General features: G+C 42.9%; 1 protein-coding gene across 3 annotated transcripts; it reads right to left on the reverse strand.

Moving 5' to 3' along the window:
* Positions 1-555: 555 nt before the first annotated feature.
* Positions 556-20,571, reverse strand: LOC309336675 (vomeronasal type-2 receptor 26-like). 3 transcript variants are annotated; one of them, XM_081852830.1, is made up of 5 exons: positions 20,128-20,571; positions 7,883-8,174; positions 5,128-5,355; positions 2,756-2,882; positions 556-1,466 (listed from the first exon to the last, which is right to left on the reverse strand). In XM_081852830.1, exons 1-5 carry the CDS (start codon positions 20,136-20,138, stop codon positions 562-564), a joined length of 1,563 nt encoding a protein of 520 aa, XP_081708956.1. In that variant the 5' UTR covers positions 20,139-20,571; the 3' UTR covers positions 556-561. The 3 variants fall into 3 exon arrangements, with proteins under 3 accessions (XP_081708956.1, XP_081708955.1, XP_081708954.1); XM_081852829.1 differs by lacking the exon at positions 20,128-20,571 and adding an exon at positions 9,593-9,828; XM_081852828.1 differs by lacking the exons at positions 7,883-8,174; positions 20,128-20,571 and adding an exon at positions 6,324-7,825.
* Between the last annotated feature and the right edge of the window lie 37 nt (positions 20,572-20,608).

A 20,608-nucleotide genomic window follows, 5' to 3' on the forward strand; every position in this document is an offset into this window, starting at 1 on the left:
ACCGGCGTGTCTGCGCACACGTGGGTTGCGATTTAGCACTTCTGCGCATGCACGACCACCGGAAACCGGAAGTAACCCGTTCCAGTACTTCCGGGTTTCAGCAGTCCGCAACCAGAAAAAACACAACCTGAAGTGTCTGTAACCCGTGGTATGACTGTATTTTATTGATGAAAAAGCAGTTTAATGTATTTCCTGCAGATGGCAGTGTCGATCTTAACACAGTGTGCATCTTTAAGTAAAATAAATTTAACAAATTTACCCCAGTTGGTGCCTGTAAACCTGAAATCTGTAATTCAATATGATGTGGAAGAAGAAAAGTATTTGAACTATAAATTGTAGCGCTTTCAGGTAAGATTGTTCCTTATCTACTTCACTTTATACAAGGTGGTTAGGATCCCACCCACCCACCTATACCTCACTAAAATAATAAATCAGCTTAGCAGAAATCAGCAAGCCATCTGCTGTCTGCTTTGGTAATGTAGCATTTCGTATGCTGGGTTGGGTGGGGGTTGGCTTCCCATGTGAGAGGGTTTCGCTCCCCCCTCCTTGTTTACCTCAACCTTAATCTTTGCTTTTCAACATCAGGTGCTCTTTTGTATTCAAATCAGGCCTCAGTACAAGGATGTAGCATTTGGGAAGGAAGATGCAGCCCAGTAACCCACCACTGGAAGCCAAGATGGAGAAGATCTGCACAGCCACCATGTACTTCCCCTTGGTGCTCAAGTAAGTTGGCACAAAGGAGACCCAAACGCTGCAAAACACCAGCATGCTGAAGGTGATAAACTTGGCTTCATTGAACCCCCCAGGGAGCTTCCTGGCGAGGAAAGCCACAGTAAAAGAGATGGCAGCCAGAAGGCCCATGTAGCCAAGAGCAGAATAAAACATAGTGACGGACCCTTCATTGCACTGCAGAATTGTCTGTGTGACTTGGGAATCCATGTCCAGTTCTGGGAAGGGGGGATACATTCCGATCCAGGCAACGCAGATGCCCAACTGAATGGAAGTACCCAAAAGGGCAATACCATTTGCCAAACTCTTTCCCACCCACTTCCTGATGCTGTTCCCTGGTTTTGTGGCCATGAATGCCAAAACCACAGTTATAGTTTTTGCCAGCACAGAAGAGACGGCGACCGAGAAGATGATGCTGAAGATGGTTTGGCGGAGAAGGCAGGTGACCTTTTGAGGCTGGCCGATGAACAGAAGGCAAGAAAGAAAGGAAAGCAGGAGAGAAGCAAGGAGGGTATAAGTAAGGTTTCGGTTGTTGGCTTTAACTAGTGCAGTGCTTTGGTACTTAATGAAGATGCCCAAAATGAAACCTGTGGCTAAACACAAGAGTAGGGCAAAGAAAGCCAAGGTAATCCCCAGGGGTTCTTCATAGGAGAGGAAGACTATAGTCTTGGGGAAGCACTCATCCTTCTCATTGTTTGAGTACTGATCTTCTAGACACGCAAGGCAATGATCTGCATCTGAAAGAAAGAAAACATATTTCAATACCACAAACATCAAATATTTTCCTTGTTAAAACATTCCTTGCAAAAATGTAGCATTTTCTTTTTGTAATAGTTTTATTCAATATTCTCTCTCTTGTTGCAGTTCTTAATGAACCTTTCTCATGGGTACAGATCTAGGGAATCAGGAATCATAGGATCATAGCTGAAGTGCAGGGAAAATAGTTACTTATCAGATAATGGGCTGGTGTTGAGCTGGATACGGTCAAGACTTATGCTTCAGAGTGGCTGGGAAAACCCAGCTAGATGGGTGGGGTATAAATAGTAAATGATGATGATGATGATGATGATGATGATGTCAGAGCTGAAACAAGGACTACTTGAACCATATGTTTTGACAGCCCGGTCCTGTGATGCACTTTGTTGTGGAAGTCAAAGTTAAATAGTACTAGAAGCCAGGCCCTTATACCATTGCAATATTGTGGGTAGCAGTGCTGCACCACAACTCATGAGAAAAGCATGCTGGGGTTGGGACAAGAGATTCGGTTATGAGAAATGACTGAGGCATCTTTCCAAACTGATGGAAAACTGTGACCATAAAACACGAGTACCATGCATCATGGTCAATTCATACATATACACATCATTTTATATGTATGGTGCCTTTCCATAGTTAAAACCGTGATCAAGGCAACATGTAGCACATTACATAATTTCAAACAGTAAGAAAGATAGTCGTTAACAATAAAGAAAATGCATCAAAATGTACCCAAGCAATCTGAACAGTTTCCACATTAAATCATAGTAAGATCTAAAAATAAAGACACAAGAAATTGATATCAATGATGGCAACAAGCGATACCTCAACCCTAGAGCCTGTTCTGCAGCCTCAGCTTTTGTAGCTGGAGTCAGTCCAGGCCCGGCCCGGCCAGGTGGGAAAAGGCCTGCAAGGCAGGGAGAAGGTCATCCAGGCCTCACAGCCAAGATGGTCTCAGGAAGCCGGATGACTAAAAGTGGTGGTTTAGCAAAGGTTCCCTGCAAGCACCTACAGTAGTAGAGGAATAAGGCTGAACTTGAGCCCATTTGGGTCTCTACTCCTAAGCAGTGCATCCGACAGATGATTGCCCTGAAACTTTCACCAGAACTGAAATTTTAAAGCTAACTGTTCTGTGGAAATCTGCATCTTGAACTTTTGGATCTGGATTTTGCAAAGACGACTGCTGTACTTTCTACTTGGCAAACATTTCTTTTCAGGCCTAGCATTACTACGTTCACACTGAAGCTGCTGCTCCCTCAAAGCCGTTTACCTGTGTGAGTAGAAATGGTTCCTTCCATGCATGGGACACATTTATAGCAGCAAACGGGCTTTGTTTCTGGCACCACCTTGTGGGACCCAGGATGGCAACTTTCTGTACAAGTAGAACAAGGCTTGGTCTGAAGGGAACAAGAAAACAAAGAGTGCTTGAGGAGGTTCTGCTTTGTCTGAGGAAATTAAGAAATTTTGGATAGTAGTACATGAAGAACGGACATGGGTGGAGCTGTGGATTAAATCACAGAGCCTAGGACTTGCCAATCAGAAGGTCGGTGGTTCGACAGGGTGAGCTCCCATTGCTTGGTCTCTGCTTCTGCCAACCTAGCAGTTCAAAAGCACATCAAAGTGCAAGTAGATAAATAGGTACCACTCCGGCGGGAAGGTAAAAGGCGTTTCCGTGTGCCGCTCTGGTTCACCAGAAGCGGCTTAGTCATGCTGGCCCCATGACCCAGAAGCTGTCTGCTGGCTCCCTCGGCCAGTAAAGCAAGATGAGCACTGCAACCCCAGAGTTGTCTGCGACTGGACCTAATGGTCAGGGGTCCCTTTACCTTTACCTTACGTGAAGAACTAAAGAAGATGTTGAAAATATCAATAACAAGAAAACCCAGAGACATATCTCCTTGGATTGATAGATGAAGAGATCCCACGGGGGGGGGGGAGAGATTTTTTTCTATATGCAAGTACAGCTGCTAGAATAGTGATTGCTGCTAGGTGGAAGTCACAAACTATACCTACAAAGGAGGAATGGATTTGTAAACTAAATGAATATTTAATTTTGGCAAAATTAACTGCTGTAATAAGAAATCAGTCGAATCAAAAATTAAAAAAGGAGTGGAAATGTTTTGATGAATATATGGCAAAATATTGCCCCCCAAAAGATACGCTAATATGCCTAGATTAAAATGTACTGGATGGAAGAAAAATTAGTAAGGAAAGATAATAAGAATATATAGATGATTTGAGAAGGTTGTAGAATGCAAAGATTATTGTAAATTGTATAATGTGGAGGAAATTGCGTGGGGGGCGGAGGGAAGTGGGAGGAAGGAGAAAAGAATAATATGATGGACTGAAGAAATAGAAATGTAAATGTATGGGGGGATGGGGAGGAAATGGTGTTGGCTTTGGTACATCTATATTGTAAAGTAATATGTGAAAACAAATAAAAAAGGAAAGGGGGGGGAGAGACACCAAAAAGAGAGAGAATAAATCATCCTATTCTGATGGTCCTGTGTCTTGTCTGAGTTGAATCTTACTCTCTCCTGTGATTGAAGAACAAGGCCTATCCAAGCCATTTTGCTGTCATGAAGAACTGGACATAAGAATACAAGAACAGCAGGCTGGATCAGGTCAATGGTCCATCTCGTGCAGCATCCTTCTTCCCAAAGAGGCCAACCAGATGCCTGTGGGAAACCAGCAAGCAGGACCTAAGCACAGGAGCATCTTTCCCTCCTGTAGCTTCCAGCAACAGATACCCAGAAGCATTGTTGCCTCTACCAACCATGGAGGCACAACATCCATTGATGGAACAAACTTGCTCCACTCCATGACACATGCTTGACTGGCAGCTGAATTTTGCCTCATTGTTTGTTGTGGAACAGCATTTCCCCCCACACCTGAGGGCAGAAGAGTAGCCTAGAGCACTGTGGAACACATAGCTCTTTCCTCCATCACCTCGACACCACCCAGTACTTGTTAGCACCCAGTGAATGGATCAACTGTCTCATTTTGCTCAATAGTAGAGCTGGCACTGTCAGAGCACTTCCCCCAGAGTGTTACAAGTTTAGGTGGACTCTAGTCTGCAAAATCTTAGCTGGCAATTTATTTGCTGATGTTCAAGATGCTGTAAAGTGGTTCTTCTAATCTTATATGCAGAACTTATGACACAGTATTTTCACCCCTATATTGCAAAAGGCTGAGAGACAGTGATTTGAATGAGACCACTGACAGAGTTCGTTGTTAATTTTCTTATTAGTGTTAATTTTTCTGATTAATTTATTAATCACCTTCTAGACTCTAGAGAATCATCTCAAGGCGATGTGCAGTTAAAACAAAGCTAAAACAATACAGACTTATGGCAAAGACCAATTTGTCATCTGGGAAAGCTTGTCAGAACCAAAATGTCTTCAGTTGCTTCCAGAAAATGCAGAGCTTGACAGGAACGCCATTCCACAAGGACAGCCACATTCAAAGTCCTGCTCCAGAGCAGGTTTCTGACATCTTTGAAACTCGCAGGAGAAACTTTCTCACAGATTGCAAGGATCTCATGGATCAATAAGGGATAAAAGGATGATTGTCCGGTTTGGTTCACAGGGTCCACACTTAGCTACTACATTACACCAGCTTGCAAAATGCGAATACATTCCCCACCTTATTAAACCAGATGGGCCACACGATGGTCTCCTCATGAATAGTCAGCTTTGGGCCTGAGGAGGCTTGGGTCTCCAGCTTCCCCACTTTCACTCTTATGGCGGTTTCGTTAGGAAACGTGACCAAATTCACAATATCACAGTCAGCTACCAGCTCCCTATCTTCATCAAAATATACTTCGTCCATGGTCGTACTGTTGAAGCGGATGCTTCTCAGAAAAGGGTGAAGCTAGAGGAGCAATAATTTCAAGATGGGTAATTAAACTGTTTTATTTCTTTCTTTTCATTTATGAATCACTTGCCATGAAGCATCCCAGTGCAATTAACTATTTGGAAGTCCAAAATCTGGAGGAAACATTGGATGAGGGGATTTTCTGAAGCATGTGTAATTCAAAACTTTATTAATGTGTAAAATTAATAAAATCTGTTTAAAATAACAAGAAGATGCAGTAGTGATGTGCGTGACTAGGGAGGAAGTGGGTGGAACCCTTAATTGGGAGCACCACCATTCCTATAAGATGGGTTCTTTTTTCTCTCGCTGTGATCATTAAAGTTTCTAACTGGTAAGAAGACTCCTTTCCCTTTGTTCTTATCTACTACCAAAGGGGGGAGGAAGCTGATTCCCTGAAGCCTGACACCTCCCTATTGGGTTACAACCTAATAGATCAAAGAGTCTTGTGCCATAGATCAGAGTGTTTGCTCAGGTCGCTCAAGAGTGGGCAGGATGTGACCGACTTCCCGGGAGCTACATGCCAATGGTAGGCAGGTCCATAATAAAAGTGAGTGAGTGGGAAGGTAGAGTCCCGCCACACACTCTCGCACCACACACAGTCAGATACTCAACATGCACATTCACACATATGGATGTATATACACAACACACATACTGAACACACCTACAATTTCTAGTCCAGTATTGCTGGATCTAAGTGGCAGTGGATCGTCAAAATCTCTTTCCCATCACATCCTTGTCTGGATCCTTTTTAAGAGGTGATGCCAAAGCTTCAGCTTGTCGCCTTCTGCATGCAAACCATGTGCCCTTCCAGTCCAATGCAGCCCCTCAGTAGTGGGACAGTGAGCAGCATCACGTTGCTGAAAGGGTTCCCAGAACCCAAGGAGAAGAAAATGGTGCATGACAACAACAAACACGGGCTATCCAATTCAGCTGTCATTTCAATGGCTCTCACTCTTTCTCACCTGCCATGCCTCTATGTTCAGAAGATCCAGTCTGTCTTCTTCTGTGGTCATCATGCGGCTAGACACAGATGTGATCAGAGCATGGAAAGCATGTGCCACAGTGTACACAGCATTGTACAGATTGTAGCTCTCAGCAGACATACCGTTCCCAAGCCAAGATGTTGGAATGCTTTCCAGCTTTCCTCTCCCCAGGCATCTTTTCCAGGTTTTCCGTGACCATCTCTGGTTGGAATCAGAGCAGTCAAACGTGTCGGACCAAATACGATCCAGGAAATGCCCATCTTGGGTCAAGAAAAGGCCCTGGGATTTTGTCCGCTGGTTTGTTTGGATGACAAAAGACAAAGCTCCATGGAAGAATTTGACATCCCAGTATTGAAAAGATGTGCTTAAGGTGAAGCCCCACAGAGCGGTGGAGATCCAAACTTTCCCTATAGGAGCACTGAATTTTCTTTCAGTTCTGCTTAGGACATGAGGCAACAGAAACATTGAGTCAGAATCACCATAATAAATGATCACATTGGCTTTTCTTTGCAGAATGTGTGCTCGGAAATTGTTGAACGCTCTTCTTGGAATACGAATGTTAATAGAATCTACTATTGGAATCTTGTATGTGAAGGCTACACAGATGCCATTCTCAATGAATGCTACCTTCATGGTTCTCACAAAGTGATCTCCACCATCATTATCTGGAGCAAATAGACCAACCCATATCCACCTGAAACGCAGGAGCAACTGAACTATCCCCATGTATTGTGAAGTTTCCTTGGGGCTCATCCAGTAGGAAGAGGAGAACTGGGTGTTATCACTCAGAATATGGTTGACAAAACCGTAAGTGAGCTAGAAGGAAAGCAATAAATGCTTAACATTCAATATAATGTGGACATTTGTTAGCCGAAAAATGGTTTCCACTGAAGAATGCAATGTTCCAAACATCTACTCACTCTAAGTTCTGTGGACTTTGATTGGACTTACTCCCAGGTAAGTGAGCCTGGGGTGGCGGCAACCTGACTGACCTGCTTTTGAATCATTGTACATTTGACTTCCATAATCTTATGCGTGGTTTGCACACACCAGCACTATGGCAACATTGTTTTGCAGGCCCCATGGACAACATAACTCGCTTCCTATTTCCATTAGCAGCCAAGGATGGAGGAATTTTGAGTAGCATTGCATCCTGTCCCATCTTTTCTCAACCTCACACTATTCACATTTCCTATAGTGCTCTGAAGTGGCCTGATGCATCAACAATATGGATTATCGTAGGAAATTCCAGTAGCAGTCTCCACCTAAATTTCCCCAAATGCCCAAGACACAATGCAGTGTGCTACTGAACTAGGGGATTGCAGGAAATCTAAATGCTGGCTCCAACCAACCCATTCTGGTGTTCTCAGTAGCACCACCATTGCTGCTCACCACCAGCTAAACCCATCAGTACCACAGCTTATTGTGGAGGGGGATACTATACCAATGAATTTCTCAACCAAGGAGCTGGCCCTGAGAAAAAGACTCCCTTTGTATCTCTATACATGTGTGGCATGGTTGGCAACCTGTCTCCATACCTGAGGGACCTTGTAAACACCTAGCATGGTTGCCATCTGGAAAAAGGTTTCAAAGTCCCCTCCTTGAATAACAGCCAGGAGTTTTCCTTGCCTCCCACACTTGAAATTAGGGACCATCCAATGTCTGGTAGAGAACAGGTCTATGGTGGCTTCATAGGCTCTCCTGACACTGAAACAGTTTTCATAGATGCTGTAGCCAAGGGTGATATTGGGTAAGAGCTCAGGATCTTCATTGATCTCTTTAATGGCGAACAGGATGGCCAGGACTTGCTGATAGTTTATCTCCACTATCCTGGAATGAAAAGCAAATGTCATATCAACTGCTAAAATGGTATGTTCCAGTCCTGCTCTCCCCCCAGCCCCCCAAAATGCCAGTGACTATGAGTGACCTACTTGGAAGGAAGACCTGTAAACAAGTCTATCCCACTAATTTAAAAATGTACGAAGCAGACCTGAGCTTTGTCTTGTAGATGTCTCATAGCAAGAAAGAGAAAAAACCTGCCCTGGCTAGGTTAGGGTTTATTTATTTCTTTCTCTTCCCCCAATTGAATCTTTATTTTTTTAAAAAATATACATTTATACAACATTTATACAACACTCTCTGTTTTTGTTTGTAACAAAAAGAGAAAATGGTGCCAACTGAAGCAAAGATACTTTGTATACCTCACAATACACATGACACTACAATTTATGAAAAAAGAAAAAGAAAGAATAAAGAATAAAATAAAAGAAAAGAAAAGAAAGAAGAAGAAAAAGTAGTTGAGGTTCTAAAAAAGACTTGCAAACATTCTCATTGTACATTATCTGTTAAGTACACTTTACCTCACATTTACTTATTTCTTCTGTTTTTTCACTATATACCTTTAGGTGCCAGGCAAAAATGTTCATTTTCAACCAGGCCTGCCTGACTTGATCTTCATCCTATACCCTTTTGACAAATGTTGGCTCTTTTTTTTTGGGGGGGGGTGTTATTGGGTTGTTGGTTTTGTTTTGATTTTATGTATTTGATATTTTATGTGAACCGCCCTGAGACCTTTGGGTGTAGGGTGTTATAGAAATAATAATAATAATACTCAGAAAAGTGACTTTTTAAAAAGTCACATTTTTCTCAGTCATTAAATACTACAACAGTGGGACAATGGGTTGCAGCATAAACTGATTTAGCTTGCCAGCTAAATTTAGGGTTCACCAATGTAGACTTCACAAAGCGTCAGATGTTAGGAAGCTGATATATACTGAATCAGAGCATTACTCCATCCAGTTCAGTGTAATCAGCACTGTGACGCAGTTGCTCTCCTAGATTTCAAGAGGGCTAGCTCCTGGAGATGCTGGGGACTGAAGCTGGGGCATTCTGCATGCAAGGCAGACGCTGTTCTACTGAGCATATCCCTGTTCAAGAGTTCCTGAAGGAAAAGGGCACCTCAAGAAACATGGACTAGTACTTTGAAGCAGCTTCTTCTAAATCTCAGCAAACAGCAAAGAAGGGAAAGCGATTTGGGAAGAGTAGGTGTTGGAAAACTGCATCTGTGCCCAGAAAACTGGGACCATTGGGGCAGCCGCCATTCATAGCTATGAGTGAGTTGGTTGCTACCCAAGGCACCTTGCAAAAAATATTCTGAAATTGAGGACCTGGGAGTCTGCAGCTCATGTTAGAATCCTGCAGGGGAGACCAGAACTAGCTGAGAAAAAGCAAAAGCTCGCAACACTTACGGGAGGAAGTCATAGACAGGGTCAGATGTGAAAGCATGTGTTGGATAGATAGCTGTCCTCAGCGGTATAACTCCAGTAATGAAGTAATCGCCTGGTTTATAATAATTATTTGGAGACATTTGTAAGCTTGAGATATCTGCCTCTACACTCATCACTAACCCAAAGTGCAAATGAAACAATAACAGCGGCAGCATCATTTTAGGCCCAAGCATACAGTAGACACCCCCCTTCAATTGATTTTATTATACCAATAAATTTGTAGGGAGATCTGCCAAGAAAGAAATACAACCGCCTACAAGCCTCATCCTGCGTCTCACTTCAAAGTCTGTTATCTAAGCTAATGGGGATGCAGTTAAACATCAGACCCACAGACCACCTCTGCTTATCCAAGTCCTCATCCTTATTAGCCATATATATATATATATATATATATATATATATATATATATATATCCAAATCTGGTGGGAGAAATGATTGATAATTTTGGGGTTTGAATTATTTTTATTTATTGATAATGCTCAAAAGTGACCTCTGGAAAAATGCTGTGGAATTCTGGTCACAGGGACACAAATCAATCACAATGATTTTGATAATTGCAGGGGATGTATAATCACCTCTTTGCATGCTCTCTCTGAGGCAAAGGCACAGGTGCGCGGCAGGAGAAAACATGTTTGCAAAAGTTCATCCAAGTCATGTCATGCTTTCCTATGGGACAATTGGAAGGGCACTGAACTTGAACCATGTTTAGTGGAGCTGTGGGCGACCATCAGTTGACCATACGTGTCATCTTGTATTTTGCCTAAGGCAGAAAAATGCCTTTGGATAACCCTGGGAAGCAGTTTCCTTCGTCACCACTGGCTCCTGAAAAAGAAGGTTGTCAGTGTGCACCAAGGTGTCCCGTGCCTCCACAATATAAAAAGTTTAATTGTTATTGTCCTTAGAGAAAGGAGGTGAAAAAACCAAGAGAAAGTATAACTACAGAGTCTAAATTGTGAGAACGACGTGTGAGACTGTGTTGAATCTTTACTGCTTCCATTGTGCAGAAGTTAAGAGACAATTCTGAACATAGAATTTACATTTGAGGGTGGAGGATAAATAAATGTGAAGAACTTCGCCCCTTTTCTTTTAAACTGAAGGCTTTTATCTGTCAAAATTGTTACTATATTTATAAAGCACCAGTGCTATAGATGAGAGTTTACAGCGTAGTATCACTGCCACACAAAAAACAGGTCCCTCCTTTCAGGACCTTCCAGTCTAATTTGAATGGACTGAAAATCTCTATCTGTCTATATTCCTTGTAGGAGGAATAGAGAATTTCTGTAATTTTTAGGAAGTGCAAAAACTACAACACTTAATGTGGAGTGCTTACAAGGTGATAAAGACCACCCCACCCCCATCACTTATAGAACAGAGCTGGTAGGCAGAGATCAGCAGCCTGGCTGCTGTTGAATCTAAACCTCTTTTTTGAATGCCCCCAAAACCAGCAGTTCCAGAAAACCAGCGTGGTGTAGTGGTTAAGAGCGGTGGACTTGTAATCTGGTGAACTGGGTTCGCTTCCCTGCTCCTTCACATGCAGCTGCTGAGTGACCTTGGGCTAGTCACACTTCTCTGAAGTCTCTCAGCCTCATGCACCTCACAGGGTGTTTGTTGTGGGGAGGAAGGGAAAGGAGATTGTGAGCCGCTTTGAGACTCCTTAGGGTAGTGATAAAGTGGGATATCAAATCCAAACTCCTCCTCCTCCTCTTCTCCTTCTTCTTCTTCTTCATCATCATCATGACATGGCATGTACTCAGAGACATTCCTTCGAAGGAAAATGGCTACTCCATGATAATAAGAATAATAATAAAAGTTTTGAAAAAGTCTGAAAGTCTACATACATACATACATAGTTCTGAAATTTAGCTGAGTAATACATTTGACACAACAATCTTTCAGAATGTATTGGAAAATTTATACAGAAAGGTTTATTGTTTTGTGAACATTCAATCGTAAGATAAAACATATGTGAAGGGACTTGACATGAAGTCAAAATTGAAGAAAAGATTTTGTAAGATAAAAGGGGGAAAATATTTACTTTCCTTATTATCAATTTTTTTGGGGGGGGTGTCTGTACATATGTGTGTTTGGAAGGAAATAAGATGGTAAATAACAAATAACAAACTAAATATTGATGTATGTGATTTTTATTTCTCAATTATATTTAGTGGTTGTATGGTTGTAATGTTTTTTGTAACAAAATCATTCAATAAAATTATTATTATTATTATTTTTAAAAGACACAACCTTAATCTTTCCTTCTCATCATTAAGTGTGACTTTGTATTCAAATCAGGCCTTAGGACAATGATGTAGCATTTGGGAAGGAAGATGCAACCCAGGAGCCCACCACTGGAAGCCAAGATGGAGAAGATCTGCACAGCCACCATGTATTTCCCCTTGGTGCTCAAGTAAGTTGGCACAAAGGAGACCCAAACACTGCAAAACACCAACATGCTGAAGGTGATAAACTTGGCTTCGTTGAAACCGCCAGGGAGCTTCCTGGCGAGGAAAGCCACAGTAAAAGAGATGGCAGCCAGAAGGCCCATGTAGCCAAGGGCAGAGTTAAACATGGTGACAGACCCTTTATTGCACTGCAGAATTGTCTGTGTGACTTGGGAATCCATGTCCAGTTCTAGGAAGGGGGGGGGGGATATTCCGATCCAGGCAATGCAGATTCCAAACTGAAAGACAGAACCAAAGAGGACAATACCATTTGCCAAACTCTTTCCCACCCACTTGCTAATTCTGTTCCCTGGTTTTGTGGCCATGAATGCCAAACCCACAGTCTTTGCCAGCACAGAAGAGACGGCGACCGAGAAGATGATGCTGAAGATGGTTTGACGTAGAAGGCAGGTGACCTTTTGAGGCTGGCCGATGAAAAGAAAGGAGGACAAAAAGGAAAGCAGGAGAGAAACAAGGAGGGTATAGGTGAGGTTTCAATTGTTGGCTAATCCCCTCTGTAGGGGCTGCTGTGGCTCAAAATTTTATGTCTCTATTTTTAAAAAAGAAGAAATCAATGGCCATTTTGGTTTTGCAGTGCAAGTCAATTGGCTTTTCAGGAGATTTGTATTTACTGGATCACAATCTGGATTTGAATCCAGTGCACGTCATATCAGGTCTGGAATGAATCAGGTCTGATCCAGATTTACAAGTCATGACTGCAAATCAAAGTGGGGTTAAGTCAATGCAGTTTTTCTGCCATTGCCATTTTGTGATTAGCAGTGTAGCACCACTGAAACAACTCATGACAAATCTTGAGATTTCTTTCCAAATGTCTCTTTTTAGACCTAGCATGATTACTGGTACATTCACAGTGAATCTGCTCTTCATCCCTCAGAGCCTGCTGTTCCTTCAAAGCTGTTTTACCTGAGGGGCCACTAGGGGCGCATCGGAAGATGGCTGACAATAACATCTCTCCGACCCACATGAGGTAATTAGGAGGCTGTGATGGGAGTAAATAGCCTCCCTACTCCCCCAAGTTTGTGGGGGGGCTGCCCTTGCCTGCTGTGCCCTACACCACCCCCCGAATTTGTGGGGATGGGGGCACTAGGCAGAAAGCCCTCCTGTGGATCTTGGCACTCCTGGACGCTGTCTCTGATGCACGCCTCTAGCTGCAATAACTTCAAAAGAAACAATTAGGAGGAAGCGAATTGCACATATTTCAAGGAAGGAGGGGGAGTAAAGACTGCTAACGGAAGAGATCTCTGATAAACAAGACGGGTCGGGGGAATAAGAATAAATCATGAGAAGATCACCAAGGCTCGGTATGGCAAAGGGACTGGATGGGAGAGGGGGAAAAAAACTTTCCTTTCTTTCCTCTATGTGATTAACCAAGAATCCCCCCCCCACAAGTCAGAAATGCCGTTTTAATGACTTAAGCTGTGGATTTATGACTGTGTGGAGATTATTTTCTAACCAAAGCATGTTTCAAGAAGATCGTGGAAAATATAAGATCTTTGGAATGATGCAGTTAAAAATACCGTCGCCATGTTGGCAAGTTCTGTCGGAGGACTTAAGTCTGGGAGGAGGAACAGAGCTGTTTTTATATTGTGGGTGAGACTCCTCAGAGGGACTTAAGAACGACAGATTTGAGAGAATGATGGAAAGAGCGATGTTATTTATGAAAGTGATGATATATGGAAACCATCTTGATATGAGGATTGGACGAACGGAAAAATTCACACAGGATTATAATTGGTGTTTACCTGCTTAAGGAAATTATCAGAAGAGATCATAAAGAAAAAAAGAAAAAATATATACGAATAAGATGAGATGTGGAAACAGCAAGATAAGACTGGATAGAATTATGAACATTATTTGGACTGATTTGGATATTAACGCAGTAGCAAGAAGATGATCGGAATCCCCCTTCGGAACTTGAAATATGGGTCCCCTCAACAAAAATTTAAAATTCGGCTTTGTAATTCGGAATATATGTGATTTGATTTGATTTGATTTGATTGGTCAGCTAATAAAAATTATTTTAAAAAAACAAACAAAGCTGTTTTACCTGTGTGACTAGAAATGGCTCCTCCTAGGCATGGGGCGCATTTATAGCAGCAAATTTGCTGTCCTTCTAGCACCACTTTGCTGGATCCAGGATGGCAGCTTTCTGAACATGTGGAATGGGGCCTTGTCTAAAGGGCATCAAGAAAACAAACAGCATTTTAGGAGCTCTTGCATTCTCTGTAGGTACTATACCATTCTGCTCTGATGGGTCTATGTCTTAGAAAACGGAAATCCCCCTTTGCTTCCTGAAGCAAATGATGGACCATAGCAACTGGATCAGGTTCCTCATTCTTGCCTTAAAAGAAGAAGAGGAGTTTGGATTTGATATCCCGCTTTATCACTACCCGAAGGAGTCTCAAAGCAGCTAACATTCTCCTTTCCCTTCCTCCCCCACAACAAACACTCAGTGAGGTGAGTGGGGCTAAGAGACTTCAGAGAAGTGTGACTGGCCCAAGGTCACCCAGCAGCTGCATGTGGAGAAGCGGAGGCGCGAACCCGGTTCACCAGATTACGAGTCCACCGCTCTTAACCACTATACCACACTGGCTATATCCAGTGCTTTTTTTCTTTTTAATAAAATGTTTAGGGGTACTCTCATTTTCCTACTCACATTGAAATACTGCTTTTCAATGAGACCAAACTTAGATTCACAAAATGTTTAGGGGTATGTGTACCCCTGCGTACCCCCAGTAATTATACAGCATTATTATAGTTACAGATAGGTAGCCGTGTTGGTCTGCCATAGTCAAAACAAAATAAAAAAATTCCTTCCAGTAGCACCTTAAAGACCAACTAAGTTGTTCTAGGTATGAGCTTTCGTGTGCATGCACACTTCTTCAGATACACTAAAACAGAAGTCACCAGACCTTTCTATATAGTGAGAAGGTGGGGAGGGGTATTAAGTTTCTTAAAACCATGGAGAGACCTGGTCTGAACAGAGACATTGGATTCTTATCTCATTATACATGACAAAGCCATTTTTCACCTTCTCACCCCTTGCTTTTTCCTGTAAGACCTATTGCAGTCGTTAAGAGTCGTCAGCAGGCTCATCACAGCTATCTGCCAATCACCCATTCCCACCACCCTTCTGAGTAATACCCCTCCCCACCTTCTCACTATATAGAAAGGTCTGGTGACTTCTGTTTCAGTGTATCTGAAGAAGTGTGCATGCACACGAAAGCTCATACCTAGAACAACTTAGTTGGTCTTTAAGGTGCTACTGGAAGGAATTTTTTTATTTTGTTTTAGCATTATTATATTTAAATAACAAATGTGAGGTTGCAGCTGAGACCAGCTTTTACATTTACTTTTAATTTGAAATGTACATCTTCCAGCTCTCAGCTTGTGTTCCCAGCTACTACAGGACAGCACAAAACACAAATACACTCCCCACCTTGTTGAACCATTTGGACCACACAGTGGCCTCTTCGTCGATGGTCATCTCTACACCTGAGGACTCCTGGGTCTCCAACTTCCCCACTTTCACTCTTACGGCAGTTTGGTTAGGAAATGTGACCAAATTCACAATATGAACATGAATTTGACCAAACTGTGGGAGTCAGTGGAAGACAGGAGGGCCTGGCGTGCTCTGGTCCACGAAGAGTCGGACACGACTAAACAACTAAACAACAACAAAACTAGAGATTAGACAATGGAAGTTAAGCTATCTCCATCCAAATAGCAGTGCAGCTGGGACACCAGCTGAAGCTAATAGAAGCTGGTGGAAGGCACTCTGCACCACCAAGGTCCCTTCAGCCTCATGCGACCACAATGGACCCAGAAGTACCTCCAAGCTATGGAGCTGCTCCTTCAGGTGGAGTGTAACCCCATCCAGAACAGGCCACATCCCATCAATCCAATCTAGGGAACTACCCACTAACAGTGCGTCAGTCTCGTCTAGATTAAGCATCAACTTATTGGTTCTCATCCAGTTAAATGCTAAGCAAGACCTTGATCTACCATTTCCTCTGTCACACCTGCAGATGTAAAGTAGTGTGTCATCAACACATTGCTGACAAAGTGCTCCAAAACCTCTGATGACCCCAGAGCCGTCTTTCCCATACGGCTTAGTGGTGCGTTGCGCCAGGGCGTCGGCTTCTCAGGGGCACTCCAGCGAGTGGGGGAGCTGCGCGGCTTTGCCAGCGGCCTCCCCTTTCCCTGCATGCCTGCCAGCTGCACCCCCCATCAACCATATGGTTGGCGGGCGGGCGGTTTGCCTCCCAAGCCTCTGCAGGGATTGCTCTCCTGCAGCGGCATGGGGGAGAGTTGCGCAACCCCCCCCAATGGCTGGCAGTGCACAGCTTCACCCCCCTTACTATCCATGGTAATTTGCACCCCGGCACCGCATCTGCTAAAGACAGCCCTGGATGGCCTCATTCAGTGGTTTCACTTTCATTTTGCGCAGCATGAGGGATCAACTTGAACCCTGTGGAACCCCACATTGGAGGCTCCACAGGGCCACACACAGGGCCAAAAATACGCCCCAAGCACCATCCTCTGAAAATGACCATCTAGGTAGGACCTGAACAACCACAGAGCAGTGCTGCCCACCAGCAACTTGGACAGCTGCTCCAGCAGAACACATTTGGTATTGAAAGCCATTGAGAGATCAATAATAATTAACTGGGACATGCTCCTCCCTCTCTCTCCCAGTAGAAGTCATCATACAGGCCAATCAAGGCAGTTTCTATACCAAAACCAGGCCTGGGACTATTCAGTCCTAGACCCTTGTTTGAGAAACACCGGGTTAACTTTTCAATTCTCATGCAAACCAGACACCCTCTTTTAAAGGCTCCTTTGACCTCGAGAGCTGAGCACCTTCCAGAATCTGGCACATCAAGGGTGAAGAAGGACCACAAAGAAAAATAAAGAGGACCTACATATATTGTATCAAAAAGGGAATTCACATATTTATGAAAGAAGTCTGGAGGGTCAAAGTTACTAACACCTCCACTAAACATTAGTCCAAGTTTTCTGTTCTTTCAATTGTTTAGTTAGAAAGCATGACATAGCTCAGGCTGAACTTTTGCAGATGTTTTCTGTTGCTGTGCACCTGCGCAGGTACCCTCAGAGAAAGTGTACCCTCAGAGAAGGTGATTATACGTCCCCTGCAATTATCAAAATCATTGTGATTGATTTTGTGTTCCTGTGATCAAAATTCAACAGGGTTTTTCCATAGGTGACTTTGGAGGTCAATACTACTACTACCACCACCACCACCAAGGAACCAAGAATCACTGATAACGTCTTGCTCCAAAATTGGAAAGAGAGCAATATGAATATATTTAGTGGGCTAGTAAGGATGAGGGCTGCGATTTAGACCAACAGACATGGTCTGACAGTCTGATGTTTCATTACATTACAACTCCTTTAACACAGACTTGGCATCTTCCTCTGCAAAGTCAAGCATAGGATGAGGCTTGCAAGGCGATTCTCTTTCTCTTTGCAGATTGGAGGGTGCCTCTAGCTTGCTTGTTTCTGCCGAAAATGACTCTGCTGCTACTGCTATTGCTTCATTTGCACTTGGGGTTAGCAATGAACAGACCCAGAGATCTCTCGAGCCTACGAATGTCTCCAAATAATTATTACAGACCAGGAGACTACTTTATTAGTGGAGTAATACCTGTGAGGACAGCTGTGTACCCGACACATGCTTTCAGGTCTAACCCTGTCCACGACTTCTTCCCGTAAGTGTTGTTTGCTCTTAAGCTTTTAATTGTCCTCAACCTATTCTGATCTTCCATGCAACGGCCTGTCCCTGTAAGCTGCTTTGAGGTCTGTGCTAATAGGGAACTCATTCTCTGAGTTTAAATTCTTATATAGAGAAAACAACATCATTTAGACATAATGGAAGGTTTCATTTGGCTTGGGTGAATCCCGACATTTGGAAAAACACATTTTATTTTATTTTTTTAAAAAGGAAAGCTTAGTGGACACAGAATGCAGGCAGAGTGCTGTTGGTAAGACTGTTGGAGGGATTGACTGGCATATCTAGGAAAGGGGCATGACTGTCTGGCTACAATCCTGATCAGAAGGACTCTACATGGCAACACATTGGAAAAGAAGTCACAGTTACTTGATTACAGTGTTCTTGGAAATAGGGTTGAGTGAACCTGACAATTTCAGTTTCTCCTTTTTCCATTTATAAATTTGGTTCTCCACATTTCCCCCTCTGTTTAATAGAATTTCTCTCCCATCTGCACTTGGAAGTAAACCTCACTGTGATTGTTTACTTGGAAGTAAGTTCCTTTGTGTTCAGTAGGATTTAATCAGTTGTACTGATTTATAGAGATAAATATTGGGAGAAAAATCCAGGTATAAAATGAGCACAAAACAACCCATAAACTGCTAGATATTACTCATACAATGCAGAAATTACCATATTTTCCATCTTATCTATAAATCCCTTTAAACACCTTAGTGTGAAATCATATATAGATTGAACTTGATAGATGCTTGTAGGTATCAATTTATTAATAGTTTATTAATAGTTAATTAACTCTTTCCTGGCTTGCCATGTTTTGTGGGGAAGGCAGAGGGAAGCATTCTCTAAAGGACTGTTCTTTTTATAAATGTTCCAAATACAGCATTTCTTTAGTATTTGAAGAAGTGGAGAAGTATCTTAAAGTTTCGGGGAAACTGATATAGCTCCAATTAGCCACACTACCAATATATATACATAAAGAGATCTGTCTTTTTCTTGTATATATAGATGGTTGCATATTACTTGCCTGTTGGTTGAAACTTTAATCAGAGATATAACTAAGTCATGGAGAATTATAGAACAATATTTCTCCTTCCTCTCCTGATATTATGAAACACCACAGGAGCTGACAGTTATGATTATATGAAACATTCCGATTGTTTTTCATTCCAGACTGTTGGAAAGGAACTACCAGCATGCCCTGGCTATCCTTTTTGCCATTAATGAGATCAACGAAAACCCCGAGCTCTTACCCAATATCACCCTTGGCTACAGCATCTATGAAAACTGCTTCAATGTCAGGAATACTTATGAAGCAACCATAGACCTGTTCTCTACCAGACATTGGATGGTCCCTAATTTCAAGTGTGGGAGGCAAGGAAAGCTCCTGGCTGTTATTCAAGGAGGGGGCTTTGAAACCTTTTTCCAGATGGCAACCATGCTAGATGTTTACAAGGTCCCTCAGGTATGGACATAACAGGCATGCACAGATATTGAAGGATGGATTTCTCCTCAGGGTCAGCATGAGAGAGATTTCTCATCATAGCAAAACCACATGAGTTCTGGCACTGGGCAGCAGTGGATGGCAGCAGCAGCATTGCTGTGAGCCCCAGGGTAGATTGGAGCTGCCATTTACATTTCTTGCTATACTCTGAAATGCCCCTAAGCTTGTAATGTTCCAGGGCATTTAAGTGGAAGCTGCCATTTTAGTTTCCAACAATGCCTACAATGCCTCTTCCACCTATAATCAATAAAGTTTTGGTCTGATTTGCCCCCAATGCAAGTGGTCATGTCTCATTTTTTTCATGGTGCTAGATGATATATGTTTGGGGGGTGGGGGGTGGGGGATGCCTGGCCACACAAATACAGAAATTGCTAAAGGAGGTCTGAACCTGCTATGGGGCTTTGGAATGCCAGCTGATTGTTCAAGAGTGGGTGTGGGGTTAGAAAACCTGTGGGGTGTGTGTGTGTGTGTGTGTGTGTGTGTGTGTGTTAGCATCCATGGAAAAGATTGTGTCTGACTGGCTGGAACCGTGAACACAGAGGCAGGCTGCATTGCAAGTGACACATCAACATGCCCTCCCCAAGTAGCATCAACATGCCCTCCCCAAGTAGCATCTAACCAAGTGAAATGGGAGAATTCTTATTGTTATTTGCTTCTCCACTTTATTTCCTCAAAAACCTGGGACCAGTTTTCCTACAAGATTGCCGCACCCCATGCATCCCCGCTGGACCCCTTTGATTGGCAGAACTGAACTTTATTTGTACAGGTGCCACATAATACCTGGCTTGCATCTGTAAGAACTTGATTGTTCAGTGTGTCAGCAAGAAAAATGGAGCCAAACGAGTTCGGTTTGGGAAAGTTTGTCCAGAGCACAGATGCAAGGATGTACTCCAGAAACAGCTCTGCAAAAGTAGTCAAGCATAGGATGATTGGAAAGAAATGTCAATAATTTGGTATCCACTTAGCTGGGAGAAGGTTCAACTGAACTCAGTGTGACATGTATAAGGTTGTACAGCTAAGCAGAAGCTGTTTTAGGCTGGCAATGTATGAGCATTATTTCCCACACTAAACATTGATTCCTTTTCTTACTAGCTCACTTATGGCTTTGTCAACAATATTCTGAATGATAAATCCCAGTTTCCCTCTTCCTACTGGATGAGCCCAAAGGAAACTCAACAGTACATGGGAATAGTGAAAATGCTCCTCCATTTCAGGTGGATGTGGGTCGGTCTCATTGCTCCGAAGCATGATGGTGGAGATT

This window comes from Podarcis erhardii (assembly GCF_964252035.2).
Source record: "Podarcis erhardii genome assembly, chromosome: 2".
In the NCBI taxonomy this organism is placed as follows: domain Eukaryota; kingdom Metazoa; phylum Chordata; class Lepidosauria; order Squamata; family Lacertidae; genus Podarcis; species Podarcis erhardii.

Excerpts from the sequence above, each read along its gene's own strand:
- LOC309336675 (XM_081852828.1), bottom strand. The coding sequence starts at position 7,097 with ATGAGCCCCAAGGAAACTTCACAATACATGGGGATAGTTCAGTTGCTC. Across the intron at positions 5,356-6,323 it reads TGAACATAGAGGCATGGCAG|CTTCACCCTTTTCTGAGAAG; the intron begins GTGAGAAAGAGT and ends TTGCTCCTCTAG. Across the intron at positions 1,467-2,755 it reads AACCATTTCTACTCACACAG|ATGCAGATCATTGCCTTGCG; the intron begins GTAAACGGCTTT and ends TCTTTCTTTCAG.